Below are 26,102 nucleotides of genomic sequence, written 5' to 3'. Positions count from 1 at the left end.
AAAAAAAAAAAAAAAAAAAAAAAAGGGATGTAGACCAATGGAACCTAGAAATAAAGCCAAATATTTACAGCCAACTGATCTTCAACAAAGCAAACAAAAACATAAAGTGGGTAAAGGACACCCTAGTCAACAAATGGTGCTGGGATAATTGACAAACCACATGTGGAAGAATGAAACCGGATCCTCATCTCCCACCTTATACAAAAGTCAACATAAGATGAATCAAAGACTTAAATCTAAGACCCGAAACCATAAAAATTCTAGAAGATAACATCAGAAAAACTCTTCCAGACATTAGCTTAGGCAAAGAGTTCATGACCAAGTACCCAAAAGCAAATGTAATAAAAACAAAGATAAATAGACGCGATGTAGTTAAACTAAAACTTTCGGATCACAAGGTCAGGAGATCGAGACCACGGTGAAACCCCGTCTCTACTAAAAATACAAAAAATTAGCCGGGCGTGGTGGCGGGCGCCTGTAGTCCCAGCTACTCGGACAGGCTGAGGCAGGAGGATGGCTGAACCCGGGAGGCGGAGCTTGCAGTGAGCCGAGATTGCGCCACTGCACTCCAGCCTGGGCGACAGAGCGAGACTCCGTCTCGAGGAAAAAAAAAAAAAAAACTTTCTGCACAGCAAAAGAAACAATCAGGAGAGTAAACAGACAACCCACAGATGGGGAGAACATATTTGCAAACTATGCAACCCACAAAGGACTAATATGGAGAATCTACAAGGAAGTCAAACAAATCAGCAAGAAAAAAACAAATAATCCCATCAAAAAGCGGGCTAAGGACATGAATAGACAATTCTCAAAAGAAGATATTCAAATGGCCAAACCTTCAGACAGACTAAAAAAAAAAAAGAGAGATGACTCAAAGAAATAAAATTAGAGATGCAAAAGAAGACATTACAAATGACACCACAGATATTCAAAGGATCATTCGTGGCTACTAAGAACAATTATGTGCCAATAAATTGAAAAATCTAGTAGAAATGGGTAAGTTCCTAGAGACATACAACCTACCAAGATTGAATCATAAAGAAATCCAAAATCTGAAGAGATCAATAACAAGTAATGAGATTGAAAGCATAATGAAAAGTCTCCTAGCAAAGAGAAGCCCAGATCCCAATGGCTTCACTGCTGAATTATCCCAAACATTTAAAGAACACCAGTCCTACTGAAACTACTCTGAAAAACAGAGGTGGGAATACTTCCAAACTCAGTCTATGAGGCTACTATTACCCCGATATGAAAACCAAAGATACATCAAAAAAAGAAAACCACAGAACAACATGTCTGATGAATACTGATGGAAAATCCTCAATAAAATACTACCAAAGCAAATTCAACACGTTAAAAAGATCTTTCATCATGACCAAGTGGGATTTATCCCAGGGAAGCAAGGATGTTTCAACATATGCAAATAAATCAATGTGATACATCATACCAACAGAATGAAAGACAAAACCCACATCATTTCAACTGATACTGAAAATGCATTTTACAAAATTCAACATCCCTTCATAATAAAAACCCTAAAAAAATTGGGGATAGAAGAAACTTACCTCAGCTGGGTGCAGTGGCTCACGCCTGTAATCCCAGCACTTTGGGAGGCTAAATCGGGCAGATCACCTGAGGTCAGGAGTTTGGGACCAGCCTGGCCAACACGGGGAAACCCTGTCTCTACTAAAAATACAAAAATAAGCTGGGCATGGTGACACGTGCCTGTAGTCCCAGATACTTGGGAGGCTGAGGCAGGAGAATCACTCGAACCTGGGAGGCAGAGGTTGCAGTGAACTGAGATCATGCCACTGCACTCCAGCCCGGGCGACAGAGCGAGACTCCGTCTCAAACAAAAGAAGAAAAAACTTACCTCAACATAATAAAAACCATATACAACAGACCCATATCTAGTATCACACTGAATGGGGGAAAAACTGAAGGCCTTTCCTCTAAGATCGAGAATATAACAAGGATGCCCATTTTCACCACTGTTATTTAATACAGTACTGGAAGTCTTTGCTAGAGCAATCAGACAAGAGAAAGAAATAAAGGGCATCTAAATTGAAAAGGAAGAAGTCAAATTATTCTTGTTTACAGAGGATACGATTTTACATTTGAAAAAATCTAAAGACTCCCCTAAAAAACTATTACAACGGACAAACAAATTCAGTACAATTGCAGGATACAAATCAACATACAAAAATTAGTAGCATTTCTATATGCCAACAGCAAACAATCTGAAAAGGAAATCAAGAAAGTAATCTCATTTACAATAGCTACAAATAAAATTAAATACCTAGGAATTAACCAAAGAAGTGAAAGATCTCTACAATGAAAACTATAAAACACTGATGCAAGAAAATTGAAGACACACAAAAAAAGGGAAAGACATTCCATGATCATGAATTAAAAGAATCATTATTGTTAAAATGACCACACTAAAGGAATCTACAGATTTAACGTAATCTTTATCAAAATACTAATGGCATTCCTCACAGAAATAGAAAAGGCAATCCTAAAATTTATATGTAACCACAAAGATGCAGAATAGCCAATGCAATCCTAAGCAAAAACAACAAAACTGGAAGAATCACATTACATTACTTTAAATTATACTAAGAGCTATAGTAACCAAAATGGCATGGTACTGGCATAAACACAGACACAAAGATCATGGAACAGAATAGAGAACCCAGAGATAAAGTCATACATCTACAGTGAGCTTATTTTTGACAAAGGTGCCAAGAAAATACATTGGGGAAAGGACAACCTCTTCAATACAAGGTGCTGAGAAAACCGAATATCCATATGCAAAAGAGTGAAACTGAATCCCTATCTCTCACCATATACAAAAATCAAATCAAAATTGATTATTAAAGACTTTAATCCCTCAAGGTATGAAACTAAAAGGAAACACTGGCGAAACTCTCCAGGACATTGGAATGGGCAAAAATTTCTTGAGTAATACACTACAAGTGCAGGCAACCAAAGCAAAAATGGACAACTAGGATCATATCAAGCAAAAAGCTTTTGCACAGCGAAGAAAACAATCAAAAAAGTGAAGAGACAATCCACAGAATGAAAGAAAATATTTGCAAACTACCCATCTCGTAGAGGATGAATAACCAGAATATATAAGGAGCTCAAACATCTCTATAGGAAAAAATCTAATAGTCTAATTTAAAACATGGACAAAGGATGTGAATGGACATTTCTAAAAAGAAGACATACAAATGGCAAATAGGCATATAAAAAGCTGTTCAACATCACTGATCATCAGAGAAATGCAAATCAAAACTATAATTAGACATCATCTCACCCCAGTTAAAATGGCCTTTATCCAAAAGTCAAGCAATAATAAATGCTGGCAAGGATGTGGACAAAAGGGAGCCCTCGTACTCTTGGTGGAAATCTAAATTAGTACAACCACCATGGAGAACAGTTTGGAGGCTCCACAAAAACCTAAAAATAGAGCTACCTTACCATGCAGCAATCCCGCTCCTAGGTATATACCCAAAAGAAAGGAAATCAATAAATCAAAAGAAATACTTGCACTCCCATGTTTATTGCAGCACTATTCACAATAGCCAAGATTTTAAGCAATCTAAGTGTTCATCAACAGATGAACGGATTTTAAAAATGTGGTATATATACAAAATGAAGTACTATTTAGGCATAAAAAAGAATGAGATTCAGTCATTTGCAACAACATGGATAGAAGCTAAGGTCAAATTATATTAAGTGAAATAAGTCAGGCACAAAAAGACAAACTTTGCATGTACTCACTTATTTATGGGAGTTAAAAATTAAAATAATTGAACTCATGGAGACAGAGAGTAGAAGGATGGTTACCAGAGGCTGGAAAGGATAGTGTAGGGTTCGGAAGGGGAAGTGGGAAGGGACAATGGGTACAAAAAATAGAATGAATAATAACTAGAATTTGATAAAACAACAGAATGACTATAGTCAATAACAACTTAATTGCAGATTTTTAAATAACTAAAAAAATATAACTGGATTATTTGTAACACGAAGAATAAATGCTTGAGGGCATGGATACCCATCTCCCTTGATGTGATTATTACACATTGCATCCCTGTATCAAAATATCTCATATAACCCATAAATGCATACAACTACTATGTACCCACAAAAATTAAAAATAAAAAAAATTTAAGAAGTGTGAGGATATGTCAACATACACTTTTTTTTTGGTTTTTTTTTGTTTTGTTTTTTTGAGACAAAGGCTCACTCTGTCACCCAGGCTGGAGCGCACTGGCACGATCTCGGCTCACTGCAACCTCTGCCTCCTGGGTTCAAGCAATTCTCTTGCCTCAGCCTCCCGAGTAGCTGGAATTACAAGCGCCCACCACCATGCCTGGCTAATTTTTGTATTTTTAGTAGAGACAAGGTTTCACCATGTTGGCCAGGCTGGTCTCGAACTCCTGACCTCAAGTGATCCACCCACTTTGGCCTCTCAAAGTGCTGGGATTTCAGACGTAAGCCACCATGCCTGGCCAAGGTACACTTTTATTGCTAGAGAATACCCAATTACTCTAGCAATATTTGTTGGAAATATTAACCTTCCTACATTATACTGCTTTGAACCTATGTCAAAAATCAATTAGCCATATTTGTGGGACTATGTCTACATTTTGTATGCTGTTCTCTATGTGTGTGTCTCTATACCAGCACCACACAATCTTGATTACTGTAAAGTCATGAAATCAAACAGAGTGACTCTCCCACCTTACTCTTTTTTGAAAACTATTTTAGCTATTATAGTTCCTATAACTTCCCAAGTAAGTTTTAAAATAATCGGGTCTATATTTACATTAAAAAAAAAAAAAACTTGCTGAAAGTCTGATAGAAACTGTGTTTAAAACCGTGTATCAATTTGGAAAGAATTTACATCTATGGTGAGTCTGCTAACAAATGTATTTCTCCAATTATTCAGACCTCTGATTTCTTTCATCAGTGCTATGAAGTTTACAGCATAAAAGCTCTGTATGTCTTGTTATATTTACATCTAGTAATTCAATATTATAAAGGTATTGTATTTTTAATTCCAGTTTTTATGTGTGCATTGTTCATACATAGTAATATAAGTGCAAGCTGTTTTCACTCCCCCCTCTCCAATAGAAAAACAAACAAACAAACAAATATGTAAGTGCCAAGATTTTTACCAGTAACAACGTGGAACTCAAATATGAGAATGAGAATTCCTGGGGCCACGGAGAAGTAAGAAAAAAACAAACAAACAAACAAAAAATAACTGAACAGATGGTAAGGGAATCAGACCTCCACATCTGTGACACCCCCCCCCCTCCATTCTGCCTGGTACCAAGCAGAAAATCTCGCCCCCCCTCCACCCAACTCACATTTCTATATTGGAAAAGTAAGACTGAGGGAGTCAGCCAGGTTCCCCAACATCTTGGGTTCCCAAGAAGGAGACCTGTCCCCACCTTAATCCATGGGAAGCATCATGACTGCCTAAAGGGAGAAATATTCCTGAGGACAGGCAGAGACAAAGACAGGAGGTGGGACTATCACCCGCAACCCTGGAAAGTCTGCTCTGCTACTCGGCAAACAGAGATGCCCAATCTGAGTGGCTGCTCAGCAGAAGAGGTATGTCCACAGGACTCCTAGGCACAAACCTCTAGCTAGCCTTAATATACTGCCAGCCTAATCCCTTTGGGACCTCTCACCTTCAGAGCAGGCATCACTCTGATCATTTACCAGAGGTGAGGTCAACCCAAGCTTAAGGTACCTCCTAGAGCTAAAAAGAGGCAGTGACCTAGATGTAAAGATTCACTAAGCAAATATATCCAGTAGAAACCAAAACAAGATGGACAGAAAAAAAACTAGAATAAGTAACTATTCTATAAATATCTATAAATAACTATCCTTCTATGCAAAGACATAAAATACACCCAGAAGAAACAACAGCAAACAGGGAACCATGACCTCCCCAAAAGGACAAAACAAAAATCCAGCAACTGATCCTAACAAGAAAGCAATTTGTGAGTTCTCTAACCACAAATTCAAAATAGTAGTTATAAGGAAAGTCAGTGACCTCCAAGATAACATACAAAAGCAACTCAAAAATTTATCACAGAAATTTTAAAAAGAAATTAGGCCAGGGACGGTGGCTCATGCCTATAATCCCAACACTTTGGGAGGCCGAGGCAGGTGGATCACTTGAGGCCAGGAGTTCAAGACCAGCCAGGCCAACATGGTGAAACCCCGTCTCTACTAAAAATGCCAAAAATTATCCAGGCATAGTGGCGCATGTCTGTAGTCTCAGTTACTCGGGAGGCTGAGGCACGAGAATCACCTTAACCTGGGAGGTGGAGGCAGCAGTGAGCCAAGAACCACTGCACTCTAGCCCAAGTGACAGAGTGAGAACCTGTCTCAAAAAAAAAAAAAAAAAAGGAACAAGAAAAAAATTTAAAAAAAAGAAATTGAAATAATCTTTTAAAATCAAACAGAGGCTAGGCATGGTATAATCCCAGCACTTTGGGAAACCAAGGCAAGAGAACTGTTTGAACCCAGGAGTTCAAGACCAGTCTGGGCAACATAGGAAGACCCCCATCTCTACAAAAAAAAATTAGCCAGGCATGGTGTCACAAGCCTGTGGTCCCAGTTACTCAGGAGGCTAAGATACGAGAATCACTGATCCTAGGCAATAGAGGATGAAATGAGCCATGACTGTGCCACTGCAGTCAAGCCTAGGCAATATGGTGAGACATTGTCTCAAAAACAAAAAATCAAACAGAAGTCTTGGAACTGAGAAACACATTTGCTGAACTCAAGAACTTCCTGGCGGCTCTCAAAGCAGATGAATGAAGCAGAGGAAAGAACTGGCAAGCTCAAAGACTGGCTATCTGAAAATACACGATCAGAGGAGAAAAAAGAAGAGTGGAAAAGAATGAAGCTGCCTATAAGATATAAAAAATTATCTCAAAAGACCAAAGCTAAGAATTATTAGTGTTCAAGAGGGAGCTGAGCAACACCAAGGGCTAGAATGCTTACTCAAAGAAATAACGGAAATTTTTCCAAAAGATATACATATCCAGATACAAAAAAAATCTCAGAATACAAAATAGGTTCAACCCAAATAAGACTACCTCAAGGCATATAATAATCAAACTCTCAAAGGTCAAGGGCAAAGAGAGGCTCCTAAAAACAACAAGAGAAAAGAAGCAAATAATATATAAAGGATCTCCACATTGTCTGACAAGACTTCTCAACACAAACCACACAGACAGGGTGAAACAATATTTTCAAAGTGCTTAAAAAACAAACCAAAAATAAAACTGCCATCCAGAAATACTGTATTCAGCAAAATTATACTTCAGATATGAAGGAGAGAGAAACTATTTCTCAAACTAAAGCTGAAAGAATTCACCACCATCAGGTCTACATTATAAGAAATGCTAAAGGGAGTTCTTCAATTTGAAGGGAAAAAAAAAGGTTTAAAAAAAAAAAAGAAAAAACACTGGTGAAATTAAGTATATAAACAAACCCAGAATCCTATACTACTGTAACAGTGATGCAAAATCCACTGATTTTATCAAATCAGGTAATATAGAAAACGTAAAGTGAGACAACTAAAAGTCAAAATGTGGGGGTGATGATGTTAAACTGCAGATTATTTTTGTGTAGTTTTTTTTGCCTTTGTTTCTATTCTTATTATTTGTGACCTAAGATGAACTGTGTCTTGTTATATCTATATTTTTTGTAAGCCTCATGGTAACTGGTAACCACAGCACAAAACCTGTAAGACACTCACTAAAAATAAAAAGCAACAAATTAAAACATACTACCAGAGAAAAGTACTTACCCACAAAGACAGACAGAACCACAAAGGAAGACAAGAAGAAAGACAGGAGTGTCAAAACAACCAGAAAATAAGCAGGAAAAAAAAAAAAGATTGTTAAAAGTAAAGTAAGTCCTTACTTATCAATAATAATAATAATACTGAATTTAAATTTTTTTTTTTTTTTTTTTTTTTTTTGAGACAGAGTCTTGCTCTGTCACCCAGGCTGGATGGAGTGCAGTGGCACAATCCCGGCTGACTGCACCTGCCTCCCAGGTTCAAGTGACTCTCCTGCCTTGGCCTCCCAAGTAGCTATGCCTGGCTAATTTTTGTATTTTTTAGTAGACATGGGGATTCACCATGTTGGCCAGGCTGGTCTCAAATTCCTGACCTCAGGAGATCTGCCCACCTTGGCCTCCCAAAGTGGTGGGATTACAGGCATAAGCCACTGTGCCAGGCCTTAATTCTCTAATTAAAAGGCACAGAGTGGCTGAATAAAGAAATAAGACCCAACTATATGCTGTCTTCAAGAAACTTACCCTACCTATAAAAACACATAGACTGAAAGTGAAGGGGTGGAAAAAGATACTCTATGCAACTGGAAAACAAAAAAGCACAGGAGTAGCTATACTTAGATAAAACAGACTACAAATCTAAGATTGTAAAACCAAGCATATAAAATAAACATAATAGATCTAATAAAGAAAAGACAGATTGCAATACAATAATAGTAGGAGACTCTAACTGCCACTCTCAGTAATGGACAGGTCATCCAGTAGCAAATCAACAAAGAAACCAGAGTTAAACTACATACTAAATCTAATAGGCCTACTGACATTTTCAGAATATTTCGCCCAACAGTTAGAAAATACGCATTCTTCTCATCAGCACATGGTACATTCTGTAGAACTGACCACAAAATAGGCCATAAAACAAGTATGAACGAATTTTTTAAAAAATCATGTCAAGTATCTTTTCTGACCACAATGGGATAAAACTCAAAATCAATAACAAGAGGAACGTCAGAAATACAGAAACACATGGAAATTAAACAATATGCTCCTGACTGACCAATGGGTCAATGAAGAAATTGAGAAAATTAAAAAACTTCTTGAAACAAATGAAAATGGAAATACAACACACTAAAATCTATGGGCTATGGCAAAATCAGCACTAAGAGAAAAGTTTATAGCAATAAATGCCCATATTTTTTTAAAAAAGAAAAATTTCGAATAATCTAATGATGTACTTCAAGGATCTAGAAAGTAAGAACAAACCAAACTTCAAATTTGTAGAAGAAAATAAAGATCAGAGCAGAAATAAATCAAATTGAGACCAAAAAAATACAAAAGATCAATGAAAGTTGGTTTTCTTGAAAAGATAAATATGAATTTAATGAAATTAATGAATTTAAATGAATTTAAATAATAAATTCATGGTATAGAATTCATTTTAGATTTTGTTGCTATTTTCTAATATTTTGTTGAAGATTTCTATATCTACATTTATGAGAATATTGGTCTACAGTTTTCTTTCTTCTAATGTCTTGATATCAGAGTAACACTGGTCTCACAAAATGAACTGGAAACTGTTTCCCTTTCTTCTATTTTCAGGAAGAAAATGCGTAGAACTGGTGTTGACTCTTCTTTAAAAGTTTGGTAGAATTCTCTGGTGAAACTATTTGGGCCTCAAGATTTCATCGTAGTAGTATTTTAATTATGAATTCAATTCCCTTAATAGTTAAAGAGCCATTCAAATTATCTATTTATTTTGGGTAGTAGTTTGTATTTTTCTATGAATTGGTCCATTCCATCTAAATTATCAAATTTACATGTGTAGGGCTGTTTGTAGTATTCCCTTGTTATCCTTTTGATGTAGGCAAGATCCATACCTGTTTCATTCCTGACAGTAATAATTGGTGTATTCTTTTTGTCACTCTTGTTAGACGTTTGTCAATTTTATTGATCTTTGAAAAGAACCAGCTTTATGTTTCAATAATTTTTGTCTATGGTTTTTTATTTTCAATTTCATTGATCCCTGCTCTTTACCTTTATTTCATTCCTCCTGCTTGCTTTAGGTTTATTTTGTTCTTTTTCTAGTTCTTTTGAGTTAGGAACTCAGATTTGACTTTTCCTGTTTTCTGGTATAATCATTTAGTGCTATAAGTTTCTCTCTGAACACTGGCTTAGCTGTGTCCCATAAATTCTGATATGTTCTGCTTTTGTTTTCATTCAACTATATGCATTTTTTTAATACCCTTTGAGATTCCTCTTTAACCCATGAATTACTTAGTAGTATAACTGTTTGTTTCTAGGTATTTGGAGAGTTTCCTGTTATCTTTCTGTTACTGATTAATAATTTGATTCAGATATGGTCAGAGAACACACCCAGTATGATTTCAATACTTCCAAATTTGTTGAGGCTTTTCGGCCCTAGAAATGGTCTGCTCCATGGGCACTGAAAAAGAACGTGTAGTCTGCTGTTCTTGGGTAGAGTGTTCTATAAAAGTCAGTTACACTTTGTTGGTTGATGGTATTATGGAGTTCTTCTGTATTGTTGCTGATTTTCTGTCTAACCATTTTATCAGTTTTTGAGACAGCTGAAGTCTCCACCTGTAACTGCCTATTTCTCCTTTCACTTTTTATCAGCTTTTGCTTCATATATTTTACAGTTCTGATGTCTGGTGTATACATTTGTAGGATTGCTATGTCTTCTTGGTAGACTGCCCTTTTATCATTATCTAATGTCCTCTCTGTCTCTCATAATTTTCTTTGGTATGAAGCATATTTTATCTTGTATTAATATAGCCACTCCTGTTTTCTTTGATTAATGTTTGCATGACATGTCATTTCCATCCTTTGACTTTTTACATATATATATTATATATATATATTTCATTATATATAATATATATTTCATTATATATATAATATATATTTCATTATATATAATATATATTTCATTATATATAATATATATATTTCATTATATATATATAATATGTCGTTTTATTATGTTTGAAGTGAGTTTCTTATAAATACCATAAAGTTGGGTGATATCTTTAATCCAATATCAATCTCTGTTTTTTTAACTGGTATATTTATAACGTGTTAGGGCTTAAGTTTGCATGTTATTTTTTGCATTCTGTTCTCTCTGCTTCTATTTTCCTGCATTTTTGTGGGTTATCTGAACATTTTTTAGAATTCCATTTTGGTTTATCTACATTATTTTTTGTTTGTTTGTTCATTTGTTTGAGATGGAGTCTCACTCTGTTGCCCAGGCTTGAGTGGGGTGGCATGATCTCAGTTCACTGTAACCTTTGCCTCCCAGATTCAAGCAATTCTCATGCCTCAGCCTCCTGAGTAGCTGGGACTACAGTCGTGCACCACCATGCTGGTTAATTTTTGTATTTTTAGTAGAGACAGGGTTTCACCATGTTGGCCAGGCTGGTCTCAAATTCCTGACCTCAAGTGATCTGCCTACCTCGGTTTCCCAAAGTGCTGGAATTACAGGTGTGAGCCACTGCACCCAGCCTATATAGCATTTTTGAGTGTATACTTTAAAAAGCTTTTTAGTGGTTGCTCTAGTTATATATACATAACTTATTGCAATCTACTGGTGTCATCATTTTACCATTTCAAGCGAAGCATAAAAACCTTACCTTCCTTTATGTCTCTTTACTCTCCCTCATTTATAATTGCCTTAAGTATTTTCTCTGCATAAACTTAAAACTACATCAGAGAGTGTTAGAATTTTTGCTTCAATCATAAAAGATAATTTCCAAAACTAAAGAGAAAGAAAGTCTATTGTATTTACTTATATGTTACCCTTTCCAGTGTTCTTTCTTTCTTCCTAATGTGACAAGATTCTTGCATGTATTTTTCCATTTTGTTTAGAGAATACTTTATTCTTTTAGGGTAGGCTCATCAGCAACAAATTCTCTTTGCATTTCTTCATCTGAGAATATATTTTCCCTTAATTCTTGACAGGTATTTTCACAGGATATAGAATTCTGCGTTGACAGTTCTTTCCTTTTAGCACTTAAAAAATGTTGTGCTATGTCCTTTTGATTTAATCCAGTTCAATCCAGTGTTCCCTTAATGAGCAAATACCCAAATATTGATGCTTCTGTGTTCCAAATACAGGTTTTTCCACATATTATCAGAGAAGATATTATTTAGGTACCTTAAAAAATAAGTACCAATCTTTCAACAGCTACTCAATTTGAGCAATTTCCACACATTTTCTCAATTATATTTTAGCTACGAAATAGAAATGCCTACATTTTTCCAATGGCAAGTCAACTTAAGAATTCTGCCTGGCAGGCATCAGATAAAGTTGGGAAGCTATCTTGATTACAAAATGTGAAGGCATCTGACCTAGTAAATAGTCATAGACTTACAAAGTGTGTGGCATCTCTTATAACAATGACTTGCAAAGCATCATATTTAAGTGGTTTTTCAGTGACAATAAATTTGGGCGATCCAGATACATGATCTTCACCAATCTTCCTTGTGAATACCATACACACATGCACACACAGAATTATTCAGGCTACACACAAACCAGAAGAGTTAACTGGCCATGAGGGAATCAAATCTTAGTATACCCTGGGTTTCAAGTCATCAATGTTCCCCTTACCCTTTTCTTTTTTTAATTCACAGGAGGCTGCAGTACAAAGAGTCTTGTGTACCCTTCACCCAGCTTCCCCTAATGGTGACACCTTATATAGTTCTAATTCAATAACAAAACCAGGAAAGTAACATTGGTACATTACTGTATACTAAACTATGGGCTCCTTTATACATTTATAGAGAAGTTATACAACAGTGACCTTTCTCAGAAACTCTCTTAGCACTTGGGCATTCTACTACCAAACTACCAATCTAGACTCTTCTAACCCAAATACAAATTACCATATATAAACAATCTTTATACACACACAAATATAAGCACATCCCATATATTCGTACCACACACATACAACAAAAAGAATTGCACCCATGTCTATAAAAACTTACATTAAAATAATAGTAATGCAGCCTCCTCATCCCATCACTGTTTTTTTTTCCACTAATTTCTACTCTCCCCTGCTATTGCTACACAAAGACTACGTAAATAAACCTGCAGGATCAAAGAAATATTTAAAAGTTATCCAATGTAAAATTCCATCCAGTTCATTCTACAGCATCCCAATGATCAATCTTTCAGCCTTCACTTGAATGTCTCAAATGACAAGAAACTCATAAGATCTAAAGGAATCGAGTACACCTTTGGTCAATATGCTAATTCTCAAAAGGTATTTCTTATCATGAGCAATAATTTGTTTCTCTTGAATTTGTACTAATTTAGTTCTAGTTATAGCCTATTAGGATATTAACATGCAAGTCTCTTCCCTAACTACCTTTTTCACAGAGAAACCAGACTTCCTGGTTTATCTGAGATTATTTTAGTTTGCACCTGTTGTTCTGACACAATTAATAGCCCTTTTCACCCTCATTAGAGAAAACATTATATAGTTCCCCTATTCAAGATAGCCCTCAACTATTTGAAGACTACACTTTTTTTTTTTAAATCAGGTTAAACATTTCCTTGTTTTCTGGCTATATGATTTTTGCATATCTATGTTAATGAGGGATTTTATAATCCCAATTCAAGAACAGAAAGTCATTTACTTCTCTTTGAATACTAGAGCAACATACAGCTATGGAATTACTATCCCTCTGGGTAAACACTTTCTGAGTTGTCACCTCATACAATCGTACCAGGTAGCAGTCTCAGATGTCATTCTATATATATTTAAAATTAATTAAGTTTCATTTATTCAACAAATATTTATTGAGCACCCATTATGTGCCAAGCGATTCTAGGTATTGAGAACATAGTGGTGACCAAGAAAGACACAATCTTGTTTTCACAGAGCTTATAGTCTAGATATTAATAAAAAATCTGCTTTATTTTTTTCTACATAAAGATTTGTGAAATCCTAATCCTAATGCAGTTCAATTCAGAACTGTATTTTTCCTAGGTTAATAGATAACACTCAAAATAACTCATAAAAAACAAATACTGTAATGAAACAGAATCAAAGAAACTGTGTTCTGTAGGACTAGATCAATATATCCTGGGTATTTTCTAACCTTTTGAGTTTATTCAACATTTATCTTCCATACTTCAAGTTTCTAAAACCCAAATTTTAGGTAGTCCTCAGTACAATGGAAAGTAACTTATCTTTAAAAAACAGTTCAACTTTCAAAAAATATACCTGCTTTTTTTTTTTTTTTTTTTTTTTTTCTGTTTTTCGAGACAGCATCTGGCTCTGTTGCCCAGGCTGGAATGCAGTGGTGCAATCTTGGCTCACTGCAACCTCCACCTCCCAGGTTCATACAATTCTCCTGCCTCAGCCTCCCGAGCAGCTGGGATTACAGGCGCCCACTACCATGCCCAGCTAATTTCTGTATTTTTAGTAGAGATGGGGTTTCCCCATGTTGGCTAGGCTGGTCTTGAACTCCTGACCTCAGGTGATCTGCCTGCCTCGGCCTCCCAAAGTGCTGGGATTACAGGCATGAGCCACAGCTCCCGGCCTATACCTACTTATGTTTTCACAGGAATATGTTATAAATTTTAAAGACTTATTAATTCCCAAAGCTTCTTAATTCTCCAAATACATATTCCCTTATCTCTACTAAGAAAAGTTAGGCCAGGCACCATGGCTCACACCTGTAATCCCAGTACTTTCGGAGGCCAAGGCGAGTGGATCATCTGAGGTCAGGAGTTCGAAACCAGCCTGGCCAACATGGTGCAACTCTGTCTCTACTAAAAATACAAAAAAGTATTAGCCAGGCATGGTGGTGTGTGCCTGTAAATCCCAGCTACTCAGGAGGCTAAGACAGAAGAATCGTTTGAACCCACGAGGTGGAGGCTGCAGTGAGCCAAGATTGTGCCACTGCACTCCAGCCTGGGCGACAGAGTAAGATTCTATTAAAAAAAAAAAAGTTAAATGTCACCTTCTAAACACCAAACACATTTCCTAGCTAAACAGAGTAAGTAAAGACAGTACCAAATTATCCCTCAGCAGAACTTAGGAATTCTTCTACTGTCAAAAGTCCTTCTATTTTCTTTCTTATTTTCCTTCTTTCTTTTCTTTTTTTTGAGACAGAGTATCGGTCTGTTGCCCAGGCTGGAGTATAGTGGCACAATCTCGGCTCACTGTAACCTCTGCCTCCTGGGTTCAAGTGATTCTCCTGCCTCAGCCTCCAGAGGAGCTGGGATTACGGGTATGTACCACCATCCCCAGCTAATTTTTTGTATTTTTGGTAGAGACGGGGTTTCACCATGTTGCCCAGGCTGGTCTCGAACTCCTGGTCTCAAGTGATCCACCTGCCTCGGCTTCCTAGAGTGCTGAGATTATAGGTGTGAGCCACCACAACCAGCTTTTTTCTTTTTTTTTTTTTTTTAAGACTTGATATTTATTTATTTACTTATTTATTTATTTATTTATTTTTTTGAGATAGAGCGCAGAGACATGACCACGGCTCACGGCAGCCTCAAACTCCCCAGGATCAGGGGATCCTTTCATCTCAGCCTCCCGAGTAGCTGGGACTACATGCCCAGCTACCTTTTCTATTTTTTTGTAGAGGCAGGGTCTCACCATGTTGCCTAGATAGTCTCAAACTCCTGGGCTCAAGTGATCTGCCCACCTCGGTCTTCCAAAGTGCTGGGATTACAGGTGCAAACCACAGCACCCAGCCAAAACCCCTTATTTAAACAAACTGTTAGACTAACAGCTATTACTAGGACTTCAAGGTAACTTACTCACACTTACAGCGTAGCAATGAAAGGCCATACTTTGTCAAAGAAATAGATCTAAGAGAGGGGGCAGACACTGTACCCCAATAAGGTATACTTGCCTGCAAAGAAATCTGAGAACCTAGAAACTACTCAATTACTATATTGTCTTCATCTACTCTCAAATTGAATGTTTTTCAAACTGGAAAAGCCACAGAAAACACAGTTATGGAAATATTTCAGCTCTTAAAAAAAGAAAAATCCTACTGCTTAGAATTTTTTAAGTTCAAAATTCAGTAATATGAATTTGAGAAAAATGATCCTTGCCAGAACTTAAGACACTGACAGATTTATGTAATATCCAACTTAATGCTCCCTTTGGAATGCTTCAAACTTTTACTGTCTAAATTGCTACAGAATACTACATATTGTTCAATTTTAGCATGGAATCACATGCATATTTTACAAATACTCAATGAACAGTAAGTTAAAAATGAACATTAAGGTGCTTCATAAAAAATGGTTAATGGTGAAAAAACATCTAAATTAACCTATCCCTTAATATTAAATAAAGCATTTTATTTTACTTTGAATGGTAAAGCAGTGGTTGAGCAAATATACTTAAAACATAGTTTGTTGTCTGTGGCTTTTAAATTACACTTGTAAACCATCTGATAGGAACAGTACTGTTAATATTTGGCGTGAGATGTCACCAAATTTGCACATACACAATGGCAGATATCTCTGTGAGGCCAGCATTTTTACCCCCAAAATTAAAATGTATGTGCGTGTGAAGTGAGGGGTTAGTGTACTAGAAAAAGCACAGCTTTTGAGTCACAAAAATTAATGTTCAAATCCCAGCACCATCCTAAATTAGCTATGTGACTTTGGGCCAAGTTATTTAATCTGCTCTAAACATCACTTTTCCACCAAGTTGCAAATAAAATTTTAAGAAAGATTAAGTTGTTTCATATAAAATGTCTAATATAGGGTCTGACACATAGTAGGTGCTCAATAAATGGTAGTTATAAGGGGATTCCACGTTTCTTTTTGACCATTAAAATGACTATTAATTAATGTTGAACAACTACTGGCTCACAATTGTAATTAACACAAAGTACATCTTCACTCTGCTACAACACTTTTATAAAACCAAACCCCTTACTCAACTGAATGCCAACAAATATGCACCTTCTCCTTTAGCTCAAATATATTTTGCATGACCTTACATGAATTGCTCAGATAAAAGCTTTTTCTCTTCTGCTTTTGTTATTTTAAAGTGCAGATGCATTTGAGTCATTTTCTCCTTTTGTTTCATATCCTTAAGATCCAAAGCTTCAAAGACAGAATGTCAGCATGCAGTCGATTTATGACTGAACTCTTGAAGAGACACTGAAGAATTACCTTGTCAATCACCCCAAGGACTCTGAAGGCCTTCAGCTCCTCGGCAGGGCTCCTTAGGTTCCAAGGGGGCCTTGAACTTAGTGATCCTGGAGGCTAATGGAAGATATCAAAGATTATACATCAATCAGGGAGGTACTTGAAGGAAGGCTGCCTGCTGAAGCAAATGCCAGGCCAAAGGAAAGTAAATGCATCATAAATCAGAGAATGGAAAGATGAAAGGAAGAAGTTTCTGTTTGTCTGCAATATAAAATTTTTAAAAATAAAAACTAAAGAAAATCAAAAACAAAAAGCAAGAAAAAAGTTGCAAGTAAATAAATCATAACATTGAAAAATTTTTAAAAAGAAAAATTAATGAGCTAATACAGTTTCCAGAGCAATAATTCAATTCAGACCATACAGCTATCATAAAAGTTTGTAACAAATGGATAACTGGGCCAACAACCAATCTCAGTCTGATATTTACCCCAGACACCTCAAGAGTAATTTGGAAGTGGGGGAACTAAAAAACAATATAATAATAAGCACACATGGGGAGGGAGGGGCACAAGCCATTCTCTCTCATCATAAAGCTACAGTTCTATAATTGTTACTTTATGTATTATGTGTTTTCAGAAGGACTGGTCCATTCAAATTCAGCCAGAAAAATTACCAATAATGGTGAAAAATTAAGAAGCTTCATCATATAACCAATAATTACTAAAACTGAGCCTGCTTAAGAGATGATTTACAAGAGAAAGAAATTTTTCTTCAAATCTTTGAATATCTGTGATGTGGAAAACAGTCTGTTAGCTACAAAAAAAAAAAGATTTAAAAAATCAGTGAACATAGGAAGGAACATTTAAATTCTGCACACACTTTTAAAATAATCCCAACTTCCATTTATTAGTTTTAGTTTTTCCCTATCAGTAATACAAGCCATTAAATTAGATAAATTCTAAGGGCACCTCCATATGACATTTACAACTATAAAGTACTGCTACATTGATCCTGTATTAAAATGGTGATGCTGCGAAGGACAACAGGAGACACAAAGCCTTATTACGTACTTAGAGCAGACCTTATTGCTATCAAAAATCTATTAGAATACGGAGGAAACATTCTGACCCTATGAATGGAAGATAAAATATCCTGATCAAACACCATGGTAAGGGAATTACTGAGATACCATTTTTGGTACTTTAAGTCCCTGTACAGAACAACATCACCAGACAGGCAGCTCCTTGAGAATAGAAAATGTGCCTTATTCATCTCTATATTCACAGTGCCTAGCATATTGCTAGTATTTAGTTAGTTGGAAAATGTGAGGGACAGCAGAAATGAGGAGAGGAGGGAGAAAGGAGGGAATCTAGGGACAGAGGTTATTTGGAAAATTAGGTGTCATTTACAACTGGGAAAACTACCTCTTGTGGATTTTTCTAAAAGCAGCAATTCTAATTGTTTTCATTTTTTTGTTTTGTTTTTAGATTTAGCAAGCAAATAATAATTTAACTGCACCTGAACTGATGTTTAAGTTTTAAAAGAGACTTATTTCTAAAGATGCTTGAGAAAGTTGGTGATAGTGACAATTAGATTAGATAATAACCTTTAAATTGATTTAATTTATGCTTCTTAGATACATTTCAAAAATATTTAATATCTCAATTCATGAGGTGCTGAGCTAGGTATCATAAAAAAACGGATATATTTCTGCCTCCCTATAAGCTTAAAAACCAAGGGGAACCTTTTCAGGGCTATAAAAACATTTAGCAAGGTATTTTAGTGTTATAATATGTAAACAGACATGTAACAGCAACAGCCTTTTTTTTTTTTTTTTTTTTTGAGACGGAGTCTCACTCTTGTTGCCCATGCTGGAGTGCAGCAGCTCGATCTTGGCTCACTGCAACCTCTGCCTCCCGGGTTCAAGCAATTCTCCTGCCTCAGCCTCCTGAGTAGCTGGGATTACAGGCGCCCACCACCATACCCGGCTAATTTTTGTATTTTTAGTAGAGACGGAGTTTCACCACGTTGGTTAGGCTGGTTTCGAACTCCTGACCTCAGGTGATCCACCCACCTCGTTCTCCCAAAGTGCTGGGACTGAAGGCGTGAGCCACCACATGCAGCCAGTAGAAATAGTCTTTTCTATCTTCATTTATATTGTTTCATCTCTATTCTTCACCCCATACCAGGTGATGTACTTACAGGAAGTTAGTATTATATAATTCCCATTTTACAGATGAATAAAGGGATTCTCAGAATGCTGGAGTGTTTGTCTGTGGTCAGGAAGAGAGACAGTGGAAGAACTCCAACTACTATTCTAAAGCTTGCAGTCCTTTTACTAACCAACACATTCTGAAAATTAAAGATTCTTTGCTGCTGCTGCTTCTTGCTACAAGAACAAGAACTGCTTGTGATTTTGGCAAAAGGAATGCCAAGGAAAAATTATAAGGAGGGAAAAAAGAATACTTTAAATGATATTTAATCCATTACATTTGTGTTAGGAAATATGGCCAAGTATCTCCAACATCCCTATCTCCTATTTATACCTTCTTATTCACAGATGTCACTGTTTCTTTCAGTTTCCAAAGAAAGTTATTGGTTCACTTTGGCAATTTAAAGAGCAAAGAAAGCAAACTATGAAATCTCTATTGCATCTTTCAACAAATAATTACTGTGCACCCACTATGTGCATGATAACTGAAAGGGCTATAAATTATCAAAAGGCTCAGTCTGACCTCAAGAAGTTCACCATTTATTTAAGGAGGTAAGACACATACATGAAAAGTTAAATAACAATAAAACATTCTCTTAAAAATATGGGACTACATAGTTAACGTCATTAGTGTATGAAAAACTGTGGTCTCAGAAAGATGTGGGACTAAAGGTGATTTTAAATGTTACGTGGAAATTAGATTAGGAAAAAGTTATTCTATACTGTATACAGTCGGAAAGCATTAGCCTGGTGGGGAAAAGTTGTTCAAATTGGAGAACAGAGGAAAATAAAATTATGTACTCAGGATCAGTTTTCACAGGCCTTGAATGCCGAGAAGAAAAGTCTTGACTATACAGTCTCCAAAGTCTAGACAACAAGTTTTTCTATGAGGAATAAACCCAATGAAAACAGTTATTTAGTAAGGTTACTCTTGCAAAGATGGGAATGGAGAAATTGAAGGGGAAATGACCAAAGGTAAAGTGATCATTAAAGTTCTCTTTTTACTTTAACCATCTATAAAAGTTTGAGATCACAGAAATGAACAAAGAAAGACCATGAAATAAAATCATCAATAAAAAAATTGTATTTCTCCTATGTAGTGCTTAAATTGGGTAGAATCCTATAGATCTACTCCTTTCTTCAGATGGCAAAAGGACATACAAATCCACAGAATTTTAAGAGCAGAAAGAGACCTTAGAGATCAAGTCCAACATTTTTTTTAAATGAGAAAACTGAGATGCAGCAAGGTTAGCAAAAGTAGGTAATAGATAAGAGGGGATTAAATCTTACTTATGAAATAATAGAATGTTGTTAGGGGAAACTTGGCCCATTGCGCTATGAAGCGCAACAGGAGAAGCAGTGTATTTCTAGGTAACATGATTGAGTTCCTTGATGGAAAAGTAAGATTTTCACTTATATTTATTGGCTATTATAGCAGAAGATGCCAAGAGAGGCAAAGAATAGTTGTATTCATCTATACCAGGACTAAAGACAAGGGAAGAGAGGCAGGAATACATGATAACCCAGCAATCTTCAAAAGCAGAGGTGGCAAGTACATGTCACTCAACTGGTCAAGTCCATGGCAGGCATCTCTGTTAATCCCACAGTCTCACAACTCTTCTCAATACAATGCTCCTGGCAGCTACTACTCATGGATTAAAATTGGCACACTAGTTAAAACCTACTTACTATTGTTGTTCTCACTCTGTCGCCAAGGCTGGAGTGCAGCGACACGATCTCGGCTCACTGCAACCTCGACTTCCCAGGCTCAAATGATAACCTTGTGCCTCAGCCTCCTGAGTAGCTGGGGTTACTGGCATGTGCCACTACACCTGGCTAATTTTTTTTTTTTTTTTTTTTGTATTTTTAGTAGAGACGGGGTTTCACCATGTTGGCCAGGCTGGTCTCGAAGGCCTGGCCTCAAGTGATCCACCTGCCTCAGCCTTCCAAAGGGCTAGGATTACAGACCTGTTGTACATTCTTTAAAAGGCTTTGTTTCTGTTTGGGGATTTGTTTTTGAAGTTGCTGTTCAGCCTGCGCACTGCCTTTTTCACTTGATATTATTTCCTATTCTCAATGAGATCTCTCTCTCTATTCTTCCCAATCTGTTGGTGCAGTATTTCTTAAATTTTAATGTGTATGTGCATCACCTGATGAACTTGTTAAAAAGAAGATTCTGATTCAGTAGGTCTGACATTCTGTATTTCCACCAAGCTCTCAGGTGATGCTGATGCTGCTGGTTCACCAACCACATTTAGAATAGGGTTACTTACTCCTCAAATAACCTGAGAGAGAGTAACCATTATTGCAAGAAAATAAGCAATCAAGGGCAAAAGGAAAGTACCACAAAGAATGTATCAAGAAACCACACTCTGAACTCTAACGTCTAATTATGCCAGAGCTCCTGAATTTGGCTTCATCCATGAATTTTCGGCTCTGCAAAGTCTTTCATGGGCAATCTACCAACCCCAATACCCAGTCTCCTGAGCCACACTAGGTCACATTTCAAGCCTGACACTGAATTGCAGACCTATTACTGACTTAAGCAAATGTCTCACTGAGGGCAAATTTAAAATATTTTCTAAGGAATAATGGTATAATATAAATTAATAATACAAGCAAACAAAATGCACAATAGAAAAACACTTTCAATATTATTATATCAGTTGTATTCAAAATCTACAAATATTCAGGGAAGGCATACATTCTACATATTAATTTTCATTCATACCTTGTAACTGCATAAAAACATATTCACACTTTGGAAACTATACAATATTTTATGTTCTAAATTTAGATCATTTATTGTCTTTTTCTAAATTTGATCTTTAGTTTCAAATTCCTATAGCTAAAAAAAGCAAAAAAAACTATTCTAAATCTTTTCCAGGGAGAGCCTCTTCTAACATTAATTCTTAAATCATTCAATGTTGTCTACGATTTATTTAAAAAAAAAAAGAAAAAAAGAAAGAAATCTGTCTCCTTCAGTTAAGATTCAACCTTTACTTCAAAAAAAAAACCTCATTTCCTTTTTATCTGAAACCTGCTCCTAAATTTTCTTGGAGACTTTTGGTAATGAAGCAATGAAGAAAAAGTAAGAGAGTGCTTTTTTTCCTTTCTGTGCTTTTGCGAAAAGGATATTAACATGAATGACTGGGAAATTTAGAACTTTTATATTTACTATATAAGGATCTCTAAAGTTCAAGAAAGCAAACACTTAAAACATCACAGAAAACCTGGGTGGAAGGAGTCATGACAGACTGTACCAAAGGAGAAAACAATAATTAACAAAAATTTAAAAAGCCAAAAAGGATTCCTTTATTGTCTTAACCAGGCTAGAAAGAAATGTTTGCACACTGATTCCAGAGAGAAACAATATCTGCTTTGCACCAAATTTGAGCTAAAGGGGCCTTAGAAATCATTTATACAAATCCTCTCATCCTGTTGGTTGAAATTCAGGCCCAAAGATGGTTAAAGAAGTGAAATAATAAATGCACCAAGCTAATCAAAATCCTCTGGAAGACTTTTAATTTAAATTATACATAAGAAAATAATCAAGCATGCTCTTGACCAAAAAGAGCCAGGCTTAACAAAAATAACATACAAAAGGAAAATTTAAAAAGCAAATGTTTACCATAAAAGAAAAATACTGCGACTACTCTCCTCTAGCCTCCTTGCCTAAGAACTGAAACAATCCTACACGTCAAATCAGATTCAGAAGGCACCCCTTTTTATCCTTTCTGATTGAATTTCCCATTATTCTACATGGCTCTTACCAGTGTAACTTTGTTTGCTCAACTATGTACATATATGGGTCCTCAACTATGCTACACGATTTGCAAGAGCAGGCTGTGTCATCACCTTTTGTATAACTCCAAAGTATATCTAGTTTGATTCTATATACAGTCTTAACAGATGCTTAATGAATTACTGTATAATCAAATGTAATCAGCTTTCCTATATTAGATCTCTTCTGTTTTATTCTCATTAGAAGTTATACTTGAAGAAATTCTGACTGATACACTTCATGGTTCTATTCTTCTAGTCAAAACTATACAGGAGGCTCAACATACTTATTTACCTAAGAAATTATTGCTTTATAGACATGCCTATAGGGAAATAACAGGGATGCAAAAGTAGGAGGATTACATGAATAAGTATAGGTAGACCATTCAAATTTAATGTTATTAAGAATGAATAGAATACTGGTAATTTTAAATCCCTAAAACTTTTAGAATATTGGCCAGGCGCAGTGGCTCATGCCTGTAATTCCAAGCACTTTGTGAGGCCAAAGCGGGTGGATCACCTGAGGTCAGGAGTTGAAGACCAGCCTAGCCAACATGGCGAAACCCCGTCTCTACTAAAAATATAAAAATTAGCCAGGCATGGTGGCACATGCCTGTAGTCCCAGCTACTTGGGAGGATGAGGCAGGAGAATTGCCTGAACCTGGGAAGCAGAGGTTACAGTGAGCTGAGATCGTGCCACTGCACTCCAGCCTGGGTGACAGAGCGAGACTCCACCTCAAAAAAAAAAACTTAAAAATTTAAAAATTTAAAAAAATTTTTACAATATTTATATACAAAATGGACTTAGTAAAACAAGTTCGCAGGGAATTATGTTAATGCTTTTATCAATGCCACCTCAAAATGAAACTGAGCATATACACATCAGTACTGCACAGGAGGAAGGCTGCCGATCCCATGGAAAATGGGAATTGAATCAAAGTAATGTTTACATAAATATTCCACTTAAAAAGATAAAATTCAATGGTAAAAAAGTAAAGGAAATAAATTTAATAATATAATTAAAAGAACAATGATAGAGAATAGGATAAGATTAGCAAACAGAATACGGACTAGCAGAGTCGCAGTAATTCACAATCTGAAAATGAATCAGCAGAATAATGTCATTTAAAACACAATCATTTTGTTAGAGAAACATAAGTATATTGCTTGCAAGCTGAAATACAATCTTTTTGTTTTATAAGAAATGGTCAAACACTTAACATCAGATATTCCCAGAATGTCTTACACTGATTGGTACAGTTTTGATAACTGCTATCTTATTATTTTCAAAAAGTATATACAAAGCATAAAAATGTGTGGGAAAAAGTATATAAGCCGGTATATGAAGGGGAAATGAAGAATGAGGCTAAAAATTAGTCTTTGGCTTATGGGCTGATCTTCATGCTAGAGAGGCACTTGATTTATGTGTATATGTGTAATCCACATATGAGATTTTTTTTACTTCGTTTAATCCTAGTAAATACCCAGCAAAAAATTACTATATCCTCATCATTCTGATATAGAAATTGACATGCAGATGGGATTAAGTATCTTGCCCAATCTTCTATGACTTCGAGTGGCAGAGGTGGATATGAACAAGCCTGCCTGACTCTTAGATCAATTAAGAAAATAAACTATTTGGGAGGCCAAGGTGGGCGGATCACGAGGTCAGAAGATCGAGACCATCCTGGCTAACATAGTGAAACTCTGTCTCTACTAAAAATACAAAAAAGTTAGCCGGGCATGGTGGTGGGCACCTGTAGTCCAACCTACTCTGCTGAGGCAGGACAATGGCGTGAACCCAGGAGGCGGAGCTTGCAGTGAGCCTAGATCGTGCCACTGCACTCCAGTCTGGGGGACAGGGCGAGACTCCGTTTCAAAAAAAAAAAAAAAAAAAGAAACTAACCCCTTTTTCCCATCTCCAGAAGACACAATTCTTAAATTGCATCAGAAAAACTTAGTTTGATATAAAGAAAAAAGTAACAGAAAAGTTTCCTCCAGAAATTTGCCAAATCCAGGTCAATACAGCATAAAAACAATAATAACCTGCAATGTTTCTAATGTTTTCAGCATTCATCTGCGTTTTAGGAGAAGTCCCAAATAACCTAACTATCTCTGCTAGAATTATGCTTTCATAATTCCAGGTGACCAATAGCATATACTTGTATAACTTATGCTTAAAATGAATAGTTTTAACATGAATCAATAAAACTGGAGAACAATTATACAAGAATCACAATCTAACTTTAAAAAGTCCAAATACAAATAGATATCATAACAGTATAAATTACTGTCAATCTACCGATGAGGAGATTAAGGGTACAGTAAGAAACTAATAAAAGACCAAGAAAAGGAGAAAGCAAGTCTCATTTTATTCCACTTTTGGTGGTTTGCTATAATGCTTTTCTTTCTACCAACAACCTTTGTGAAAATTATTAATAAAATTCAAAAAATCAAAATCCTGTAACATTCTAATTAGAAATAAAGCAGAGAGACCAGACAGCAAAAAATCACTGAAGAAAACACACAACAAAATATGAGACATACCTGAGATACATCATCAAGCTGAGGTTTCCCATGAAGACTAGAGATACTTTCTGCCCGCATGAGATACTCAGCTGTTCTTCTCTTCACAGCTTCTCGACGGGTAGGGCTTGACTCTCCTAAAAAAAAAAAAACAACAGGTCTGGACATGTAAAAAATAAATTTTCCTCAGTTCAACCTGAAAATTAACTTCCTTCTACCCAATACGCTGCTTGTTCACATTTCTAACTGAAAAGAAGAGATATTCAAAATTGGAAAAGACGTGAAAGTTATTAATATCAACGAAGTCTAACTATTTCTCCCCACTGATTTCATTTATCCAAATTCTGACATTCTCATATTTAAATACGTATTGATAATTTGATGTATTTTTGTAGGAGTCAAATATATAAGAAATGTCTATTTGTAAAAAGCTCTGAAGACAAAAAGACTAGCCCTTGTCCAGACATTATACAACTAAGCAACTCAACAAATAGGACCAAATGCAACAGCTGTTGTGTGTGTGTGTGTGTGTGTGTGTGTGTGTGTGTGCGTGTTCAACCTTGGTTTTTTTCTAAAAACCAAATCCTA

The 26,102-nt window shown here is 36.0% G+C and overlaps 1 protein-coding gene across 8 annotated transcripts in view; it reads right to left on the bottom strand.

Annotated features, from left to right (window-relative positions):
* The window catches only part of RPS6KC1 (ribosomal protein S6 kinase C1), a 248,245-nt gene that overhangs the window by 109,058 nt on the left and 113,085 nt on the right, over positions 1-26,102 (bottom strand). For 6 of the 8 annotated variants that reach the window (XR_009210687.1, XR_009210686.1, XM_032137687.2 and 3 more), the window contains 2 exons: positions 25,536-25,651; positions 17,018-17,110 (listed from right to left, as the gene is read on the bottom strand). Coding sequence is in view for 6 of the 8 variants with exons in the window: in XM_032137687.2 (XP_031993578.1) it covers positions 17,018-17,110; positions 25,536-25,651 (209 nt within the window). In the remaining 2 variants the exon portion in view is untranslated. The remainder of the gene's footprint in view (positions 1-17,017; positions 17,111-25,535; positions 25,652-26,102) is intronic. The other 2 variants (XM_032137688.2, XM_058430375.1) reach the window with 1 other exon arrangement.

Source organism: Hylobates moloch, unplaced genomic scaffold (genome assembly GCF_009828535.3).
Source record: "Hylobates moloch isolate HMO894 unplaced genomic scaffold, HMol_V3 SCAFFOLD_18, whole genome shotgun sequence".
NCBI lineage: Eukaryota > Metazoa > Chordata > Mammalia > Primates > Hylobatidae > Hylobates > Hylobates moloch.
Note: the sequence above shows the minus strand (reverse complement) of the source record. Positions and strands in the feature narration are given on the sequence as shown.